At 33.8% G+C, this 20,427-nt stretch overlaps 1 protein-coding gene across 4 annotated transcripts in view; it reads right to left on the reverse strand.

Moving 5' to 3' along the window:
* Nucleotides 1-20,427, reverse strand: part of EPHA6 (EPH receptor A6) — a 745,715-nt gene that overhangs the window by 432,126 nt on the left and 293,162 nt on the right. For all 4 annotated transcript variants that reach the window (XM_031958889.1, XM_031958890.1, XM_031958891.1 and 1 more), the window contains exon 6: nucleotides 3,368-3,492. In XM_031958889.1, the coding sequence (XP_031814749.1) occupies nucleotides 3,368-3,492 (125 nt within the window). The remainder of the gene's footprint in view (nucleotides 1-3,367; nucleotides 3,493-20,427) is intronic.

Here is a 20,427-nt window from a genome sequence, read left to right on the forward strand (position 1 = left end):
ACGTGTGAACTCCATTGAGTACTTAGATACTTATGAGCTCTCTAAAGGTATGAACACAAGCATTGTTTCCATCAGTATTAGCAACTTATTACCTTGTAAGGATTCGCTCTAAGGTGTGAACCAATAAGCACTGTATCAATTCTATTGAGCTAACACCAGGATTCTGACATCATCCTAGAGTTTTCACCTTGTTTCAAGTTGAGTTGACACTAGGATTCCAACATCTGACAAACCCAATGACTGCAGTCTTTGGGATAAGAATTCATTATTTGACAATAATTGCTGGGAAAATTGGAAATTAGTATGGCAGAACCTAGGCATTGATACATACTTAGCACCATATACCAAGATAAGATCAAAATGTCTTCATGATTTAGGCATAAAGAATGAGATTATAAATAAATTAGAAGAACATATGATGATTTACTTCTTAGAACTGTGGATGAGGAAGGAATTTGTGATCAAAGAAGAGGTAGAGTTCATTATTGATCACAAAATAGAAAATTTCGATTACATTAAGTTAAAAAGCTTTTGTACAAGTCAAACTAATGTGGACAGGATTAGAAGGGAAGCAATAAACTGGGAAAACACTTTTACAAGTAAACGTTCTGTAAAGGCTTCATCTCTAAAATATATAGAGAATTGATTCTAATTTATAAAAAAATCAAGCCATTCTCCAATTGATAAATGGTCAAAGGATATGAACAGACAATGTTTAGATAAAGAAATTAAAACTATTTCTTAGTCATATGAAACTCAAATCATTATTAATCAGAGAAATGCAAATTAAGACAACTTGGAGATACTACTATACATTTGTCAGATTGGCTAAGATATCAGGAAAAGATAATGCTGAATGTTGGAGGGGATGTGGAAAAACTGGGTCACTGACATGGAATTGTGAATGGATGCAACCATTTTGGAGAGCAATTTGGAACTATACTCAGAAAGTTATCAAACTGTGCATACCCTTTGATCCAGCTGTGTTACTATTGGGTTTATATCCCAAAAGGATATTAAAGAAGGGAAAGGGACCCATATATGCAAAAATGTGGCTAGAAACTGGAAATTTATGGGATTACCAGCAATTGGAGAATGGTTGACTAAATTGTGGTATATGAATGTTATGGAATATTATTTTTTTATAAGAAATGACCAGCAGGATGAATATGGAGAGGATTGGAGAGACATACATGAACTGATGCTAAGTGAAATGAGCAGAACCAGGAGATCATTATACACTTCAACAACAATACTATATGAGGATTACTTCTGATGGAAGTGGCTCTCTTCAACCATCAGAGTATCAAAATCAGTTCCAATTGAGCTGTAATTAACAGAATCAGCTACACCCAGAGAAAGAACACTGGGAAATGAGCATGGACCACAATATAACATTTCCACTCTTTTTGTTATTGTTTTCTTGCATTTTTGTTTTTTTCTTCTCAGGTTATTTTTATCTTCTTTCAAAATCTGATCTTTCTTGTGCAACAAGATAACTATAGATATCGATATATTCTATATAATATATACTTTAACATATTTAACATGTATGGGACTACCTACCATTTAGGGGAAGGGATGGAGGGAAGGAGGGGAAAAGTTAAAACAGCAGTTTTTGCCAGGGGCAGTGTTGAAAAATTACCCATACTATTTTTTTGAATATAAAAAGCTATAAATAAATTAAATCAGAAAAAAGAGAAACTTTTTGAATTGCAGAAATATCTTTAAAAACCTAATAATCAGAAACAGATAATAAAGGGAAAATGTATCTTTAATGGATTAACTGAGGGACACTTCAGATTAGAGTATGCATATAGAAAATTATACATTTTCCCTTCTGTTTTACATGCCATAGCTTTCTTCATTAAGGTCAAAGAGACCATTAACATACAAAAGAGCTAGGAAATCAAATCCCTGCAGTATTAAGACATTTAGACATCAAACTGTAACTATTTAGGTATGAAAAGCCTTTTAAAATGTGAGAGAGGATCAAGGGTAGGATTTTGTTAGAAACAGCATCAATTTATTTTTGTTGGAAATGTCTAAGTGAGAAATTTCCTAAATGAGAAAACTTAAGGCTGCTTTTCAGCATCAGATCTAAGACATCTCTATAGTGCATAAATGGTTTAAGTATCTTTCTATCCATTTTAAAATGGGAAATCTGAAACACAGAGATTAATTGACTTTCTTCAGGATTCTTGGCTTCTAATTTGGTGCTTAATTGTTAGTAATAGATCATGCCATTTTCAAAATACATTCCCCCAAATCGTTTTATTCTAGTCCTGAAATCAAACTACATGAAAAATGTATTGACATAGGCACAAATGTTTCAAGGGCCACATGCCATATTGACTGATACTTTCTTGGAGAATTAATATTCTGTTGTCACATATGATTAATAGTTTTTTTTCACTGACTTTATAAATATATTCATCTATCAATCTTTATGAATAGGATCTACATTTTGTTGTTATGGAACTCTATTAAGAGGAAATTTCCATTACTAATGAACTTAGTAGCTTATAGTCATAAAGAATTATTTAGAGAAATGAGAAGTTAAATTATTTACTCATAGTAATATACACATGCCAGGGACATACACACATATACATACATACTCATATAATATATATCAGTCAGTAAAAATAAATTATTATCATTATATTATTATTTGAGAGTGGTAAGGATAAGTGGTATCCTTATCTACTCCTGAACTATATTTAAAACCAATTCTTTCTGTCTATCCACTATATATTTCGCATATCCAAAAAATATCTATGAACTTGGTCATCTGTGGGGATATATTGTCTTTAAATATAAATAATTGATCCAAATGCCAAGGACTATTATTATCAAGCAATTCCTTCCTCCCATATTTCCCCTTTTTTTCTTAAAAACTGCATATAAGATGCAATGGTTTTGGCTAGAGTAAGGATGTACTTTAGTTTGTTTTCATATTATACATTGATGATGATTACATTTGTAAAATTCTTCCTAAATGAATTAAATACCAATGTTTTCACAAAGTACAAATTGATAGGGACATACTATTTCCAAATATACTACAAAGTTCCCTATTCACAACAGAGGTGAATATCTTAAATCTTCTAATTTAATCTGACATAAAATAGAATCAATAACAAATTAAAAAGAAAACAAGAAATTCACATGAAATCAAAAGAATATATATTACAAGGATTAAGCAAACAAAAATAAAAACCAGTAATCAAAATAAAATAATCCAGTGTAGTATCAAAAGTCAGAACATACTAAATATATGTATATATACCCACATATATGCGTATTGATGATTATAGAGATGTATATTTGTATTGTTTTTCTGGGAGCTCCAAATACAACCTACTTTCTCATAGTACTTGATCTCGTAGTCCAGAATGGCTCCATTGGAAAACTCAGGTGCTTGCCATGAGAGGGCAATGCTATTTTGGGATGCCCAGTCCTTCCTTACATTACCTATCAGAGATGGTGCTGAAAGGGAAAGAGAATAACTAAGAGTTAATAGGCAAGCACTTTCCATATTCTTTTCCCGAATTCTTTTACTTCCCAGAAAAACTTCAAAAAAGGAAATTCTAACTGAGGGCGAGATAGACGATCTAATAAATGGCTTATGTGATTTTTTCTTTTTATATTTAAATCTTAGAATCTATTACAAGAAACTCTAGTTTAAATCTATCTATCTATCTATCTATCTATCTATCTATATCTTTAGAAACAACACTAAGGAAATATAGAATAATGAAACAATCCCAAACTTTCTAAGAATAGAGAACCATATTTAGCATATATTGCTATTCCAGAATGTTAATATAAAAAATTGGTTTCAACCTGTGCTCAGAAGTTCAATTAGTCTATCATTTCTGCATAATGACAATTTAAAAGTCATTATTTACAACAAAATAGTAAGAGAAATTATAATCTCAAAAATGGACATTTTCTTTAGCTTTCTTAGGATATTTTAAATATCAATATCTAACTACTCTCCAGAGCTTTGATTTAGATTTTATATAACATTATTGACAATATTTTACTATTGTATCCTATTTAGCTTCTAAATGGGATTACTATGAAATGACTTTCTTTTTGTATAATATTATTTAAAATGTTTGTGAGAAAATGGAGAGATTTTGCATAGTTATAAAAGCCTTTAGTTCCCACTTCTCTTTGCCTTCCCCATAACCTTATCTTATACATACAATATGCATCTAAAATGGACCTTGGTTTGGGAATACAATCACAAATATATAAGGCATAAAAATTAGATTACATGATTTAAAAGTAGCTTATTCAAATAGGTGATTTCTATCATTTTCTGTGAAATGTTTTCTTTAAAAGTTGCATCCAAACGGTTAAAAAATAGGGACTTAAATAATAGTGGCAGTTTACTAGGTAATTATTAATTAACATAATTTAGCATAAAATTTAATATCTGTTTTCAAACTTTGATCATTAAGATTAGCTATTTATATTACCAAATTAACTAGAAAATAAGTATATGTTCTCTTTTGCTTTGGTCATGTAGTTCTAATTAGAATTAAAATAATAAAGTTAATTTATTTCATAATAACTATCAATCAATCAGCAATTAATATTTATTAAGTTTCTACTAAATGCTAGTCATTGTGCTAAGTCCTGGAGCTACAAAGAGAGGTAAAATTTCTTATCTTCAAGAATCTCACATTCTCACAAGGAAGATAGCATATACATAAGTTGGTAAATATAAGATATATTCAGAACACATCAGAGATAGTTTCAGAGAGGGAGATAGATATTAGTAACTTGGAGGATTAGGAGAAGCCTACTGGAGAAAGTGGAATATCAAAATGTTTTGAAGGCAGGTTGGAAAAGTAAGCTGTAGAAATACATTCTAATCATTGGAGATGGCTTGTGCAAAGGTCAGAGGTAAGAGATGGCATATTGTCAATGAGGAATACTAGGCAGATTAGTATTGCTTGATAACAGAGTATATGAAACAGAATAAAGTTTAAAAAAATTGGAAGGCATCAGGTTATTAAGAGGTTTATATTCTAAATAGAGAGCTTCACAAACAATTGAATACCTTGCTAAAACACTTTGGCTATATCCCCTTTTTCTTTCCACAAAAACCTTAGATTCCATACCTGGGACTATCCTGGACTTTGATAAGTGAATTTTAGCCCTTTGGGAAGTGGTGGCACTCTTCATTCAATGTTGAACATTTTCAAAACTTAATTATCAGATATGTTTACCTTTGATATCCCAATGATTTTTAATGATGACCTATAATTCACCATCCAAATTCCATTCTCACCTCCCAGTTCCTTATTCCCATCTCCCTCAACCTGTCTCAAGGAATGGCTTGGTCCATAGGCAAGAAACATCTTTTCATCTTCTTCCTCTCCCATTCCTTCCATCTATTAAATAATACTGATTGACACTGATTAGATAATACAGAATTAACATGCCTTATTGCAAAACCCAGAAAGCCTGTAAAGGGTTAAAGAGACTGTACCATTAAGAGGCCAGTTGGTTCTCCAAAAGCCCCCACAGGTGTGAGTCACAACACACTTGAAGGAATTGCAAATCAGCCTTTACTGACTCAGATGTTGCCTGCGAATTGGGAATGAAATAAATTGGAGACAAGAGGGAAGAGGAGAGAGGTCAGAGGATGCAAATGTCTCTCACTCTCCTTGTAGCATTATCATCCTCTCACATGAAGTGATCTATTCTGCTGGATAGAATTAGATCCTCCAGCAGCCACTAGCAGATTGCTCCTGTAACACCTTGTTCCTGGATGATATCAAAGTCTTCTTGGGCACTCTTTCCAGGACTGGCAATACCACTCATTTTCTTCAGCTCACTTTGCAAGAAAGGGGAGTTGGAATACTCTTTGCTTTCCATTGTCACTTTCAGGTTCTTTCCCTATTTCTATTACGCAGTAATTCCTCCTCCTTTAAGTTTCATGATATTTCTATCTATCAACCAATCAAGATCTTGGTGCTATTGTTTCTAAACCTTCTGGATATTCTTCATAGTCTACAATTTTTCTCTACTACTCAAGTCTCTCCTTTCCTCATACTATAGAAATTCAAGATCTATATCTATTTCTATATCTATCTATCTATTTTTTCCCCTCAAACACTATAACTTCTCAGTTTCTCAACCTATTTATTTACCACAAACTACTTCATCATTTCCATTTTATTTGGCCATACACAAAGATAGTCATACTCTTAATTCTGTCATCACCTACAAATATTCATCACCTCTATTCAAGAAATCTGAAATTTTACAACCTGACTATAATTTGTTAGCTTTTCATCTCTTGTTTTCATTCCCTTATGAAATCCCACTCTTTGTCTATACTGTGCTCTCTAATACCTTGCTTCTTCAATTTTCTCCCAGTCCTTTTCCCCTTGTCAACATTAGTCATTCTCTCTTCTTTTTCCTATCCTTGACCCAACCTTGGCAAGGTAATTCAACTCTACACTGTTCTCTTTTGAGTCTCTATTCCTTTAAGCATTTTCTCCAATTAATCCCTGTCAAGTCTCAGCTTTGGATTACTCACATCATTCATCCCCTTCCCTCATACACGTATCATGCTGGATGAAGACAGTGAAAATTATGCAACCATTCTGACTTGGTACAAATTTATGCTATACAACCTCAACTTGGTCTTCATTGGAGCTAGAGAATTTTTCTATACTAAAATAAGTATATCAGCTTACTATCCTGTTTGCCATAGGAGCTCTTTTTTAACCCTTTTATCCTTTTTAAAACTTCCCATAGGTCTCCCTCCCCACAGCTTTCAGCTGAGAAGTTTGCCTAATATTTTATTAAAAATGAGGCCTCTTGCCATGAGCTGCCTCTTATCTTCTCTCCCTTTTCACATAACACTCAGATGCCATCTGTCACTATCTTCTTCACTCATATCTAACATGATGATGTGGCCTTACTCCTTGTCAAAGCTAGCTCTTTAATCTGTACAAACAATCCCATTTCTTCCCATCATCTCTGCAGATTGCTCTATTTGGCACCACTATTATATAACTTATTTTCCTTGTCTACTGGTTCATCTCCTAGAGACATGTATTTAAAATCCTGAAAAAAACCTCACTTTGGGGCGGTTAGATGGCACAGGGGATAGAGAACTGACCTAGAGTCAGGATAGTGGCTTTGATTTATGCAATGGGTACAAGTGAAAATCTGACTTGCAATGGTGGAAATATTGGATTGATTTGTGCTATAATGGCTTAATAATTTTCTGAGTTGCTTTCTTTTTCTTTTTCTTTCTTTTTTTGCTGAGGCATTTGGGGTTAAGTGACTTGCCCAGGGTCACACAGTTAGGAAGTTAAGTGTCTGAGACCAGATTTGAACTCAGGTCCTCCTGACTTTAGGGCTGGGGTTCTACCCACTGCACCATCTAGCTATCCCCTGAATTGCTTTATTTTTAGAAAAATACCTTACCTTATACTGTACAAGGTAAGGTTTACTCCAGTCTAGTGGGAACAGCATTGGATTGGATTGGATTGGATTGGATGTGGAATATTATTTTCTGTTTGGGAGATCTGATATTGATATTGATTGATATTGATTAGTTCTGTGAATGCAGCTAAGATCAAAACTAGTTGTGTGATCTTGCCTTATCGACTGGGACATTGTGAAGGTAATATTGAAATTATACATGTTAATGTATTTCAGTATTTAAACATGAAAGAAAACTATTACCTAGTGTCTTTACTCTCCATACAATCCAGCTGATCTTTCCCCCCAAAAAACTGCTATTTCCAAAGTTATCATTGGTCTTTTTGTTGCCAAATTCAACTTTTCTCAAAACTCATTTTCTTTCACCTTTTTGAAGTCTTTGATAGAGTTGACAGTTTCTCCTCTTTAGGCTTGCAGTATTCTGCAATTTCTCTCCTGTTTCTCCTCCTACCTATTTGATTTCTCCTTCTCCATCTCCTAACCTGATTCCTCATTTAGACCATACCCTGTAACAATAAATGTCTCACAGAATTATAAACTGGGTCTTTTTCTCTTTCCCCCTACTCCCATAGATTTAATTTCAAATTTTGATGAATCTCAAGTCTAAATATCCTGACTCAATTGCTTTTCTAACCTCTAATATCAAATCTCCTTATGCCTTTCTGGATGTCCAGTAGACATCGTAAACATAAAATGTTCATCTCCTCATCTGTGTTTGCTGGCTTCCTAAATCTCAGCTGAAATTTAATTTTCTACAAAAACTACTTTTCAATTCGAGTGCCTTTAATTTTAGTGTCTTTTAATTCTAGTGTCTTATATGTTATTTTCTATTTATCCTCTTTATAGACTATGTATATTTGTTGTCTCCCTCATTATATTGTGAACTCTTTGGAATTGGATGTAGGAATTGGAGTTGTTGGAAACTTGATTCAGGGAGAACAATTAAAAGCCAAAGGTACTATTAAGGCCTTGATCATTATTGACATCCCCACCATTGGTCTATGCCCCACAAGTCTGCCCTGATGGTTAATAGAAGCCCTTTCCAAAAGGATAATTGAGAGTATTGTCTAGGTCCTTCAAGATTGCTGCTGAGATGTCAGGAAGCAGAATGTGCCCTCCTTCTTTCCCTAGTCTTTAGTTTATTGTCTTATCCATTTTGTATGTTGTTATAGGATAGTTTACCTCTCAGATCTGTGGAAGAGGAAGGAATTTATGATCAAAGAAAAACTAGAGATTATTATTGATCACAAAATAGAAAATTTTGATTATATCAAATTGAAAAGTTTTGTACAAACAAAACCAGTGATTTTTCCTGCTGCTTTCATTATAACCTTCAGAATTCTTCTTTCTTGACTAACAAATTTTTTTCACTTTAGACTTTTCCTCTTTCTTTTTCCCTATTCTGGCACTCACAGAGACTTGGCTTTACCTCAGTGTGAGTTTCTTTGGCTATGATCTCCAGAACCAGAAATAGTCTTGCACATCCTTCAAGATAATTTCAAGATAATTTTCCCAAAAGAGGGAGCCAGAATTTTTCTTTCCCCCTATTCCAAACTTTCCCTTTGCTTTTATCACTCAACCACCTCTTCTATTTTAAGAAGCATGCCATCCAAATTTATTACTCAATCTAGATCTTGGCCGCAGTTATTTAATGGCTGACAGGATATTTTCTCTCCTTTCTGAAAGAATTCAGTATCTGGCACACATTCTTTCTCCTCACCTAAATCTCTGTTCTCACACTAGGGAACAGCAACATACATATTGATTCTTCCCTCAAACTCCCAAACCCCTATGATCTCAGACTCACTTAGGCCACACTCTGATCTGGTTGTTACACATAAGCATTCCTTTTCCATAAGCAAACTAAGTTTTTCTCTCTATATTTTACTTCTTCCAAACTTATTCTTCCTTCTCATTAGGTCCTCCATTTATTCAATGTGTCAATATTTTCTTAGGCTATCACCTCTTTTTAAACTTTACTTTCCTCCCTTTTTGATCTTGAGGATATGGAAAACCACTGCAACCTTGCATCATGCTGTATGGTTGAAGCTATTGATCCCATGAACTATTTGTATTCACATTTTGCCAATCCAATTCTGGATCATTTCAATCATCTATCTCCCCATTTCTACTTAAATGCCTTTAGAATCAAATATAAATCTTAATTTTTCAAGATCTTCATACCATGACCCCAATATACCTTGCTAATGTTCTTATAAAATATAAATAAATAATATGGAATTAAAAATATATGTTCTTATATACAAATAGTTTTTATTCCTCCTCACATAGAGTACTCTTTATTCTGCTTCCATGCTTTCATCACTATGCCTATTCCATATGTCTAGAATGAATGAATTTTCTCTTCTTCTCCTCTTCCTCTGCTCTTCAAAATACAGTTTAAGTCCTATCTTCTACCTGAGATAGGATTCTACCTGAAGTCTTTCCTGTTGCCTTAATAATAAGTACCTCCATATCTCCAAATTCTCTTGTATTCAGTTTGAATCTATTATATATATACTTTTGCATGCAAATGTTGATTGGATATAACATAAGCTCCTTGGTGGCAAGGACTAATCTTTTTCCTCATTCATCTAGCAATTTCCTGATTATATTGTGGAGACGAGAATGTTGGTCAGAACAGTATTCTGATTTGATCTACTATTTTATTTCTTACTGAAAAAGTTCAAGTTGATGTGTGGGGCTGTATATTATTCTCTTTCATGTATTTGTTAGTACAAACTTGTTCACCAAGTGTAATTATTTCTGAGGGAACTGATAAAATTGAGCTTTTCAGTTCTGCATGTTTCCCTTTTACTTCTGCAGTGGCAGTTGAAGAGTGACAGAAGTGATGCAGAGGATGCTGAGGATTTTACCATTTTAGGCTATCTATAAGCAATAGTTTAACTGTGAAGACTCTAAAAATTATATTATTATCTGTGAATTCCAAATGAGGTGAAAAGGTCCTGAAAAAACTAAAATTCACATAGATTAATACTTTAGAACCAGCTTGTTAGAGAGGAAAGAACACTGGCTCTGGAATCAAAGGCTATGGATTCAAATCCTACCTCTGAAGTCAATTTACTGCCTATGCTACTTAACTTTCATAGGCCTCAGCTGTAAAAGGAACGAACTGATCTCTGAGACCCCTCTCAGTTCTACCACTATGACTACAGATTTTGCACAAATGAGGCCTAAAGATGTAACGAGGCTGCAACTTTTAGAACAATGACTCCCAGTTTCTTCAAGAATTGAATACAAAGTTATTAGATTTCTTGTCATAGGGTTTCTGTGGCTGGCAATAATAACAACAATATTTTGCACGAAATGCTTAGTCTTCTCTGCAGTGTAGATAGAGAAAACAGGCAAATAACTTATCATAATCATATTTGCAACTTATACATCAACATCTATTAGTAGGGATGATGAAAAAGAAGTATTTTAAGATAACTGGACAATATAGCTTGGAATAAAATATACTTTAATGACATGGTGGATAATATGCTTTAGAATATGGCCAATGATTAAAAACTGAAAAATGTCAAAAGCTTCTAAGTTACTTCTAAGACTCATGTTCATACAGCATGTATATTTTCTTTAAAAATCCAGTTAGAATACAATGAGTATTGTCAAGGCAAAACAACTTTAGGGATAAAGGGAAAAACTTATTCTATAATTTTATTGGTATAGGAGATGCCCAGATGAGGAAAATCATACTAGCAATGTAGCTGGACTTCTTATAGTCAGTATATATTCATAGTTGCCTACAGAGAGATTTAAAAAACTTACATAAAGTCATACAATCAGTTTATTTCAGAAGCTGAATTTGAATGAGGTTCAAGGTTGTCCTATTGATTATACTACACTACCAAATAACTTTTCCAAACTAAAATTAACTACATGTTAACAAACATATATGATTAAGGAATGGGAGTCATTTCAGAATCAGCAATCATTGTGAAGCTAGGCTAGAGCAAAGATCAAAACACCAAATTGGAAGGTATAGTGTTCTTTGTTTGGTTTTCCAGAAGTCTTGGGGCAGCCTTCTTTTCAGTTGTTAAAGTACAAAAGTCTTTATTATCTCTTTCACCTGGTGCTCAGCTAGCTTTTTCATGGCCTTCAGAGGGGACTTGGTTTCAGTGGAGAAAATACAAGAGGACAGGTCACCACGAGGCTGATGAAGATGGAACAAAATCTCTCTCCTTGGCTCCAAGAGCCTGAGCTCCTGCTCCCTGGTGGCTTGTCTTCTCTAGCTCTGAATGAAACTGGCTGAGGCTCCTAGCTTATATGCTCTATACTGAGTATAAACCAATCATTATATCATTAAGAAACCATTATTTGTTGAAAGATTAAATCAATCATGCTGAACTTAGAGAACTTAGTCACCATGCTAAACTAGATAACCATTGTCTCATCAATTCTACCGACTTAACATTTTGTAAGAATCCTTGTTTCAGAGTTCTGGCCCATAACATCTCCCGCTTTCTTTTGTTTTAGAACATGAGGTTTTTAGTGATGTAACAAATAACATGAGTTAACATGAGGAATTATACATATCCATAAGTCCTAGAAATAGTCCAAAACCAATCTATGTCCATGACTTCACATGTCAAGAATCCAATAATTCCTGCAAGTTTTGAAGTCCTGCATCAGTCTCATTATGTGTTAACAACATTTTTTCAACTCAAGGAATCCAATGATTCTTGCAGATTTTGAAGTTCTATAACAGTCTCATTGTGTCAGTTTCTTAGGTCTTCTCCTTTGTTTGAGGCTTTTCTCTTTTTCTGTCTCTCTCCAATGGACAAGATAAACATGGCTCTTTAGCACCCATCTGATTCCTTCTCCATCTGTAGAAATACAAGCAAACCCTCTCCCCCAAGCAGTTAACCTATCTAGTTCCTTCTATTCACAATTTTTGGTATCTCTTCTCATCATCTGGAGATTATATTGGAGCTGCTTGCACTGGACACTGCCCTTCTGTTGGATTAAAAAGCCTATATTCTCTCCAATTTTAATCCCTTTCTCCCATCTGATTGCTTTTTGGCTGACTGATCATGTAATCCCTTTCTTCCATCTGATTGCTTCTTTGCTGATTGATCATATCAGAGTCCTGAACTACTAAAGACTCTCTGGGTGTAATCCAGAGGCTACCATCATGTCCCACGTGTTTTGTTGTTTGAGATCTTGGAACTGAGCCCCCATCTCTCATTTCCCTGGGTTAATATACATTCTGAGGCTAAATGGAAGCCCTTGTTGGCATTTTGTACATAGGGTTTTGGGTCATGTTCTTCTATCCTGTTTTCTTACTCTATCTCTATGCCTACATTGAACTTTCAGATGTCCTACTTTACCACATTGAAAGCATTGATGAGTCTCTCTGGAAGTCCTTTGCCAAGAGGGAACCTATCTTCCCATGCAGACATCATAGCCTGGGTATTAAAGGCATTTGTGCCCACTGTGGCACAGCATCTTATGATTTTCTTTAAAGGAGCATCTTTTTGTTGTCCCAGTGTAATTCTTCTACAAACCTCATTAGCATTTTCTTTATCAAGTTGTTTGACACACTATTCCTGTAGTTGCATTTTCACCAATACTTCATATGGCAGTTGTCTGCAGACATCCCACAAAATCAGCAAAGGATTAATTTGGATCTTGCTCTATTTTCGTGAAGTCTTCCCCTCTATCTTGCTTTCCTGGAAGGGAGCCCCATGCTTTTATAGCAGCAGCAGCAGCAATTTGCTCATATGCTGCTATGGTGTAATTAATCTGTGCTGAAGTGTCTGCATACTGACCTTTACTTGCTAGGTGGTCAAAGGTGATGTGTATATTGACTCCAGTCTGCCTATTTCATTGGGTTTGCATCCTACAGAGTTCACTATACTCCAAAAGCCACAACAAGTTTTGTCCAGGTTCTAAACATATTCTAGCTGATAGATTTCCAATCACTAGGGGTTAAAATTTCATAAGCCAGATTCTCTAGTAACATTTTAATGTAAGATGATGTTGCCCCATAAAGAGTGCAGCCCTTTTTTAAATCTTCTATAATTTCCAGATCAAAAAGAGTGTATCTTCTCCTGGCTTGACCTGAAGAATCAAATTCTCTAATCACAGGGTATGCATTTATTTTTAAATCAGATATATCCTGTCCTTTTTTAGCTTTAATCTTGTCATAGGGGGTGGTCAAAATTCCTGCATGGGTGGTGCTGATAGTGTCACCGCCCCTCCCCCTCCTCCTTTTCCCTCCACCTATGAAGGGTTAATTGAAAGGGGTAGGTCAGAGTATGGGGAATGCCCTAATGGCTCCTGCTGTGAAGGACCACATTCTTTAATTTCATCAGAATTGTAATTAACTCCATTGTTATCTGATTCTTCCTGCTTTTGACCTAATTTGTCAATTTCAGCAGAATTGTACTTAACTCCTTTCTTGTCTAATTCTCCATGCTTGTCACCTCATTTGTCAGCATCCCCACTTTCTTCCCCTCCACTTTCTTCTTTTTCCTTATTCTAGTACTTACATAATTTACTAAAGCCAATTGTATTGTTATATGTATAAAATGTTTCTTTGGAAATCAAATCAGCACCATTATCATTGTATTATTCACATAGTTGCTCTCCTACTAATTTCTACTCATCTGGATCTAATTCTTTTACTTTAGAGAACCAAGGAGATGTGTATTTTAATATTTCAAAGAGCTCAATGATCTGCATCCAAGTTACAATCAAACCTTGGTTTTTTATCAGTCTAACCAAGCTTTCAATACATTTTAATTGAGGTGGAAAAGAAGGCTCCTTTCCAAAAATTTGTCCCATTTCAGCTGAAGCACTAGTTTATCCCTTTACAAAGTTTCCTTCTTGTCTATTTTTGTACTTAACCTAATTTCTGGGTCACAGATATAGCTTCTTAGTCCCTGTTCAGGCACCAAAATGTAATGTTTTTGTTTTGGCTTTCTGGAGGTCTTGGGAGAGGCTTCTTTTCAGTTGAGTTATCACCACAAGAATAGCCAGATGTTAAAGTCTTTATTGTCTCCTTTGCCTGGTGCTCAGCTAGCTTTCTCGTGGCCTTCAGAAGGGACTTGCTTTCAGTTGAGAAAATGCAGGACAGATCACCGCAAGGCTGATGAAGACGGTCTGTCCAAGAGCTTGAGCTCCTGCCCCTCTGATGGCTTGTCTTCTCTAGCTCTGAATGAAACTGGCTGAGGCTCCTAGCTTATATGCTCTACATTGAGTATAAACCAATCATTATATCACTAGGAAACCATTATTTGTTGCAAGATTAAATCAATCATGCCGAACTTGGAGAACTATTAGTCACCTACTAAACCAGATAACCATTGTCTCATCAATTCCACCGACTTAACATCTTGTAAGAATCCTTGTTTCATTGTTCTGGCCCATAACAGGAAGGAAAGGTAAGGATGAGAAATACATCCTATTATAACACTTCTTACTGAGCCATTCAAAACAGACCATTAATTGAAGAAAAATTGAAATTCACCATTTTAAGGACATTTGATATAAAACAGTTGCCACAATGAGGTCCAGAAACCCTCTTCCCCAATAAATATTTAATCATCTTGCCAAATCAAAAGACTTGACAGTCTAGAACTTGGAAATCTAGTAATAAATATAAGTTCATTCACAAAAATCAATCTTAGAGAAGAGTAATGGAAGATTACAAAGCATATTTCCACACTGATAAATACTGAATGAGAAAACAAGTCAATAAAAATCTCAGCTAAGCCAGATCATTGCTAAGAGCATTTGTAGATGAAACTGAAATAAAACACACAAATATGAATTGCAAACATTTCTATAGCTATTTATTCTCAAATTTGATGACAGTAGAAGCATTGTACATGGAGTCTAGTACCTCAGTTCTTGATGTGTTAAAATAGGAAATGGAAAATAACATCTAAGAAAATTAAATAATGAAATGTGGCAATTTCAGAACAAATGTCAGGGAAATGTGTGTTTCCTATTACACAAATATAAAGGAACACAGAAATAAAGTTTCAAGATATCTCAAAGTTAGGAAAATTCCAGAAGACTAAGAAATTGATAGTTACTACTGATAATTACCAAAAAAAATGAGTGAAAAGACAGGATTGTTGTCATACACCTGCTTTTTCATAAAGATTTCTTTGTGAAAATTGTCTCCACCTCTTTTAAGAGTACTCTTATTTTGAAAATATGAAAATAGGACAGGCAGGCTTTTATAAATGATTCTCTATAATAGGCCACATCTTCAAAGACATACAATCGATTCTATTAAGGAGACAGGGTCCCCCAGAACTTTTTGTAGTTGTTATTGTTAGTTTCATAAAAGCATTTGAATTTGTACGAGTCTCCCTTAACAATAGAGTCTTTTCCCTTTAACAAAGTATTACATATATATATATATATATATATATATATATATATATGTTAAGATCTTTCAAGTTTCCATGTCAGATACATATACAGTGTCACCTTTTTCTCAGTGCTCTTCTGGGTATCAAATGAGACATAGAATAGATATTTATATGCTCATTAAAGGTGTTTACAACTCTCATGGAGGTTGTCTTGTGAAAAGATTAATTCTCAATTCTCACCAGAGAGCAAACTGGCCTTAGGAAAGGCCATTGTACTGATTTCATCAATCTTTAGTCAGTCAGTGAAATTTATCAAGTAAATATATATGAAGCATTGTGAAAAGCTTTGTTCATACAAAGAAAAGCAAAACCACTGTTTGCTCTATTTTCTCCACAATAAACTCTGAAAACAACTCAGCAGAAGTTGACCTAGCAAACCCAAATAGATTAAGAATACACATTGCCTAGATTATTACACATAACTGAATGGGTAGCTTACTTAGTAAGTCATTCAATATATGTAGCTTATAAAAAATTTCAGATGGACTTAGAACTGAACCTAAAATTGAATAATAGGATAGCCCTGACCTCTTTTATAACTTACACTGCTTGATCTGTACTTGAAATATGTGATTCCTACTACAGTAGGAATCTATAGTAGGAGGAACTCATCTAATATTGGAACTTACTTTAACATATATTTAATATTGATCAGGAAAACTGAGTAGCAGAATTGACACTTGAGTAGTAGTTTGTAAGGTAATTATATGTCTAAGAAAAGACAAAAGTTTATCTTTGTTAAAAAGAAAACATGCTTTTCTCATATTTTTGTTCAATGTGGAATTTTCTTAACAATGAGATAATTGTTATTTGAAGTCAGATTTAAATTAGTGTGTTGACAGGATAGTTGGTGCATTAATGTATTATTTGAAATAAATCTCAAGGAAAATCCTATTTTATACAAAACAATAATAGCAAAAATAGCAAAAAAAAACCACTTAAAAAGGCATGGAAGTCCCTTTTTAAAGATAATCAAAATTAACATCTCAAGTCAAGAGACTTACTGAATTATCAATGACTATAAAAGATGGAAATGATTAATGTTGGATTGTGAGAAAACAGGTAACACTATTACACTGTTGGTTAGCCTGTAAATTAGTACACATATGTGAAAAGAAATTTAAAATTGTGAAAAAAATAGTAAACTGACAGGAAGGTTCCGCATAAGCATCAAAATATTTGTAGAAGTTTTATCTTCAGTAGCAGAAGTTAGAATAAAGTATGTTTGTGCCAAATGGTGAATGACTAAATATGGATCTGTTAATGTGTTAAATTGTAATTGTGTCATAACTATCAAATATTTGTAAAAAGTGGATATTGAAAAATAATACTGATGATTATAATAATATAAAAGAAGACTACACTAAAACCTGAAAGAATTCAGGTCAAATACTAACTCTGGCTTTTCTTTTCTTTCTTCTATTTGAAAATATAATTGTCAGTTTATTATTATTATTTTGTTTATTATTTTAGATGCGTATTGGGAAGCACTAATCATTGGATAGAATGATAACTACGAATTATTGAGATTGGTGAGTAACATAAAGAGCAATGAAATTATCAGGAAAAATAAATATGCATGATATTTAAAAGGACACATAAAATCCAAAGAAATTTTTCATTATATTGAATGCTCTTCATGAATAGAAATGCTCGTCAGGTCTTTGGAGTACTTAGTTCTTCTCAGGAGTAGAACGATTTAAGACAATTTCAAAAGACTCATGATGGAAAATATTATCCATATCCAGAGAAACACCTATGGAATCTGAATGTAGTTTGATTTACACTGTTTTCTCTTTTCTGTTATTAAATGGTGTCTTATAGAGCAATGATAGCTTCAAAGTAAACTATGCAAATTAGTAATGATTAAATATAAAATTAACTTATTTTTGAAAAATGCTTTTCCTTAATTCAAAATATCTTCAATAAACAGAAAAGGAATAATATGAAAAAAGGCAATGAATGTAGAAGAGCACAATATGTATATAAGGAGTAGTGAGAATGGTACAACACAAGCTATAGATTTTGAATGATAATTATTTAGAAATACATCACTATAAAACATAGGCTCTTTGAAGGAAGGAGTCACAACTTTTGAATCTGTATTTGAATCACAAGGACCTAGCATAGTGGTAGGCTCCCATTGGGTACATAAAATAAATGTCAAGTGATTGATCAACTAATACAATTCTAAAGAGGGGCTAATTCATCTTTCACCTTCAGGACATCTTTTTTTCTTTCTTTTTAAAATATGTTTATTAGTTTTTGACATTTATAAAATTTTGATTTCCATTTTTCTCTCTCCTTCCCCTCATTGCTCCTCAAGATGGCAATAAATCTGATGCTTGTACAACCATATTAAACATTTCCACAGTAGTCATTTTGTAAAAGAATTAGAAGAAAAGGGAGAAACTACAAGCAAAAACAACAGAAAAGTGAAAAAAAGTGTGCTTCAATCTACATTCAGATTCCATAAGTGTTTCTCTGAATGTGGATAATATTTTCCATGATGAATCTTTTGAAATTGTCTTAAATCATTCTATTACTGAGAAGAGCTAAGTCTATTAACATTGATCATCTGCATAATGTTGTTGTTACTGTATATAATGTGATTCTGGTTCTGCTCATTTCATTTAGCATCAGTTCATGTAAGTTTTTCCGAAATCCATATGCTCATCATTTCTTAAAGAAAAAAATAGCATTCAATTATATTAATGTGCAACAGTTTGTTTACTCATTCCCCAATTGCTGCATAAACTTTCAATTTTTAAGTCTTTGCCACTACAAAAAGAGCTGCTATAAGTTTTTCTGTACACATAGGTCCTTTCTCTTTTTCTTGATCTCTTTGAGATCTATAATAATTGAAAAGTCGTTGATCTAAGGATCCAAATGAACAAAATTGAGTTATACATTGCTATCCAGATTATGATTAACACTTAGAATAACAATTGGTGGAATGCATTCAACATTAAATATGGTTGGATATTATATTATTTATTATTATATTATTAAATTAAATTATAAAATTATAAAAAAAATTAAAAATTATATTATTATATTATTAAATATAAGTGGACAATGAGTTAGGCTTAAAATCAAACTAGAGAAAAAGCATGGATTGGATTATTTTCTGGAAACTTCAAATCTCCTTTAATAGCCCCATATTTCTCTAAGAAATAAAGCTCCATTTTTGTGATAACAATATTTCGTTGATATCATGTGGCCTTATGGATACAAAGTGACTAAAGGATTCAAAATGAATATTACGGATATTACTGTGTAGGCACATGAAAAACATATATGTGTGTGTGTGTGTGTGTGTGTATAAATGTGTTTGTGTGATGAGTAGGTTGCAACAAAGAAATTAAGTAACTACAAAGAAGAATTGGAATAAAGAATATTATTAAAGAAATGCATGGAAAGGAAAAGAAATGGATCTGTCACAGCAGGAAATACCTGAGGGGCATCATATTTGCTCCATTGGGCCAATGGACCCAATGTTATGTGTTTTGGGCCAGAACTCTTGAATTTGAAACAAGGATTCTTACAAGGATTGAAACAAGTCAGTCCAATTGATAAAGACAATGGTTATCTAGTTTAGTATGGTGCTTAATCATTCTCTAGTTCAGTTATGCACTTACTACTTAATATAGTTCCACAAGATTCACACCTATGATAATGGAGTATATAACAGCCAGCAAAGCCTGACGGAGATTCATTCCATCTTCAGTCAGGCTCTTGATGGCTCTCCCGGGGGACCGAGAGGCTCGGAGACAGAGCCAGAGAAGACAAGCAGACTGGAGGCAGGAGCTCAAGCTCTCAGAGCCAAGGAGAGAGAGATTAATTTTCATCTTCATCAGCCATGTAGTGGCTGGCCTGTCCTCCTGCATTTTCTTAACTGAAACCAAGTCCCCTTGGAAGGCCACAAGAAAGCTAGCTGAGCACCAGGCGAAGGAGACAATAAAGACTTTTAGACTTTAACACCCATTATTAACTTTTGGACTTTAACACCTATTATTAACAGCTATTCTTGTGGTGATATTCAACTGAAAAGAAGGCTGCCCCAGAGACCTCTAGAAAATCACCAAGAACATTACACTTATGTCAACAGGATAATACTTTCTGATCTGCTTCACCTTCACACTACCTATCCTGTCTTCCTGAGAAAGACTACATCCTAAGACTAACTTAGTGATCATTGTGTACTTTTCAGAACTAATATGTGTGTGTATGTGTATATTATATATATATGTGTGTGTGTGTGTTTGTATGTATATATTATATATATAATATCAGAAGAACAATAATGGTGCTTCCTTTCTTTGGTACAAAATCCAATCTGTTCTATCTCCATATTGACTGCTTTGCCTTTTCTATCATGGTTTTCACCTGCCCCTTCATATGTTTCTCTTTCTCCATTAGAAGGCAAGCTTTGTGAAAGTAGAGTCTATCCTTTTGTTTTTGGGTCACTAGTCCTTAGCACAGTCTGGCATAAGTAAGTGCTTAATAAATGCTCTATTTATCTGTCTGT

The sequence above is a fragment of the Sarcophilus harrisii genome, chromosome 3, assembly GCF_902635505.1.
Source record: "Sarcophilus harrisii chromosome 3, mSarHar1.11, whole genome shotgun sequence".
Taxonomy (NCBI): Eukaryota; Metazoa; Chordata; class Mammalia; order Dasyuromorphia; family Dasyuridae; genus Sarcophilus; species Sarcophilus harrisii.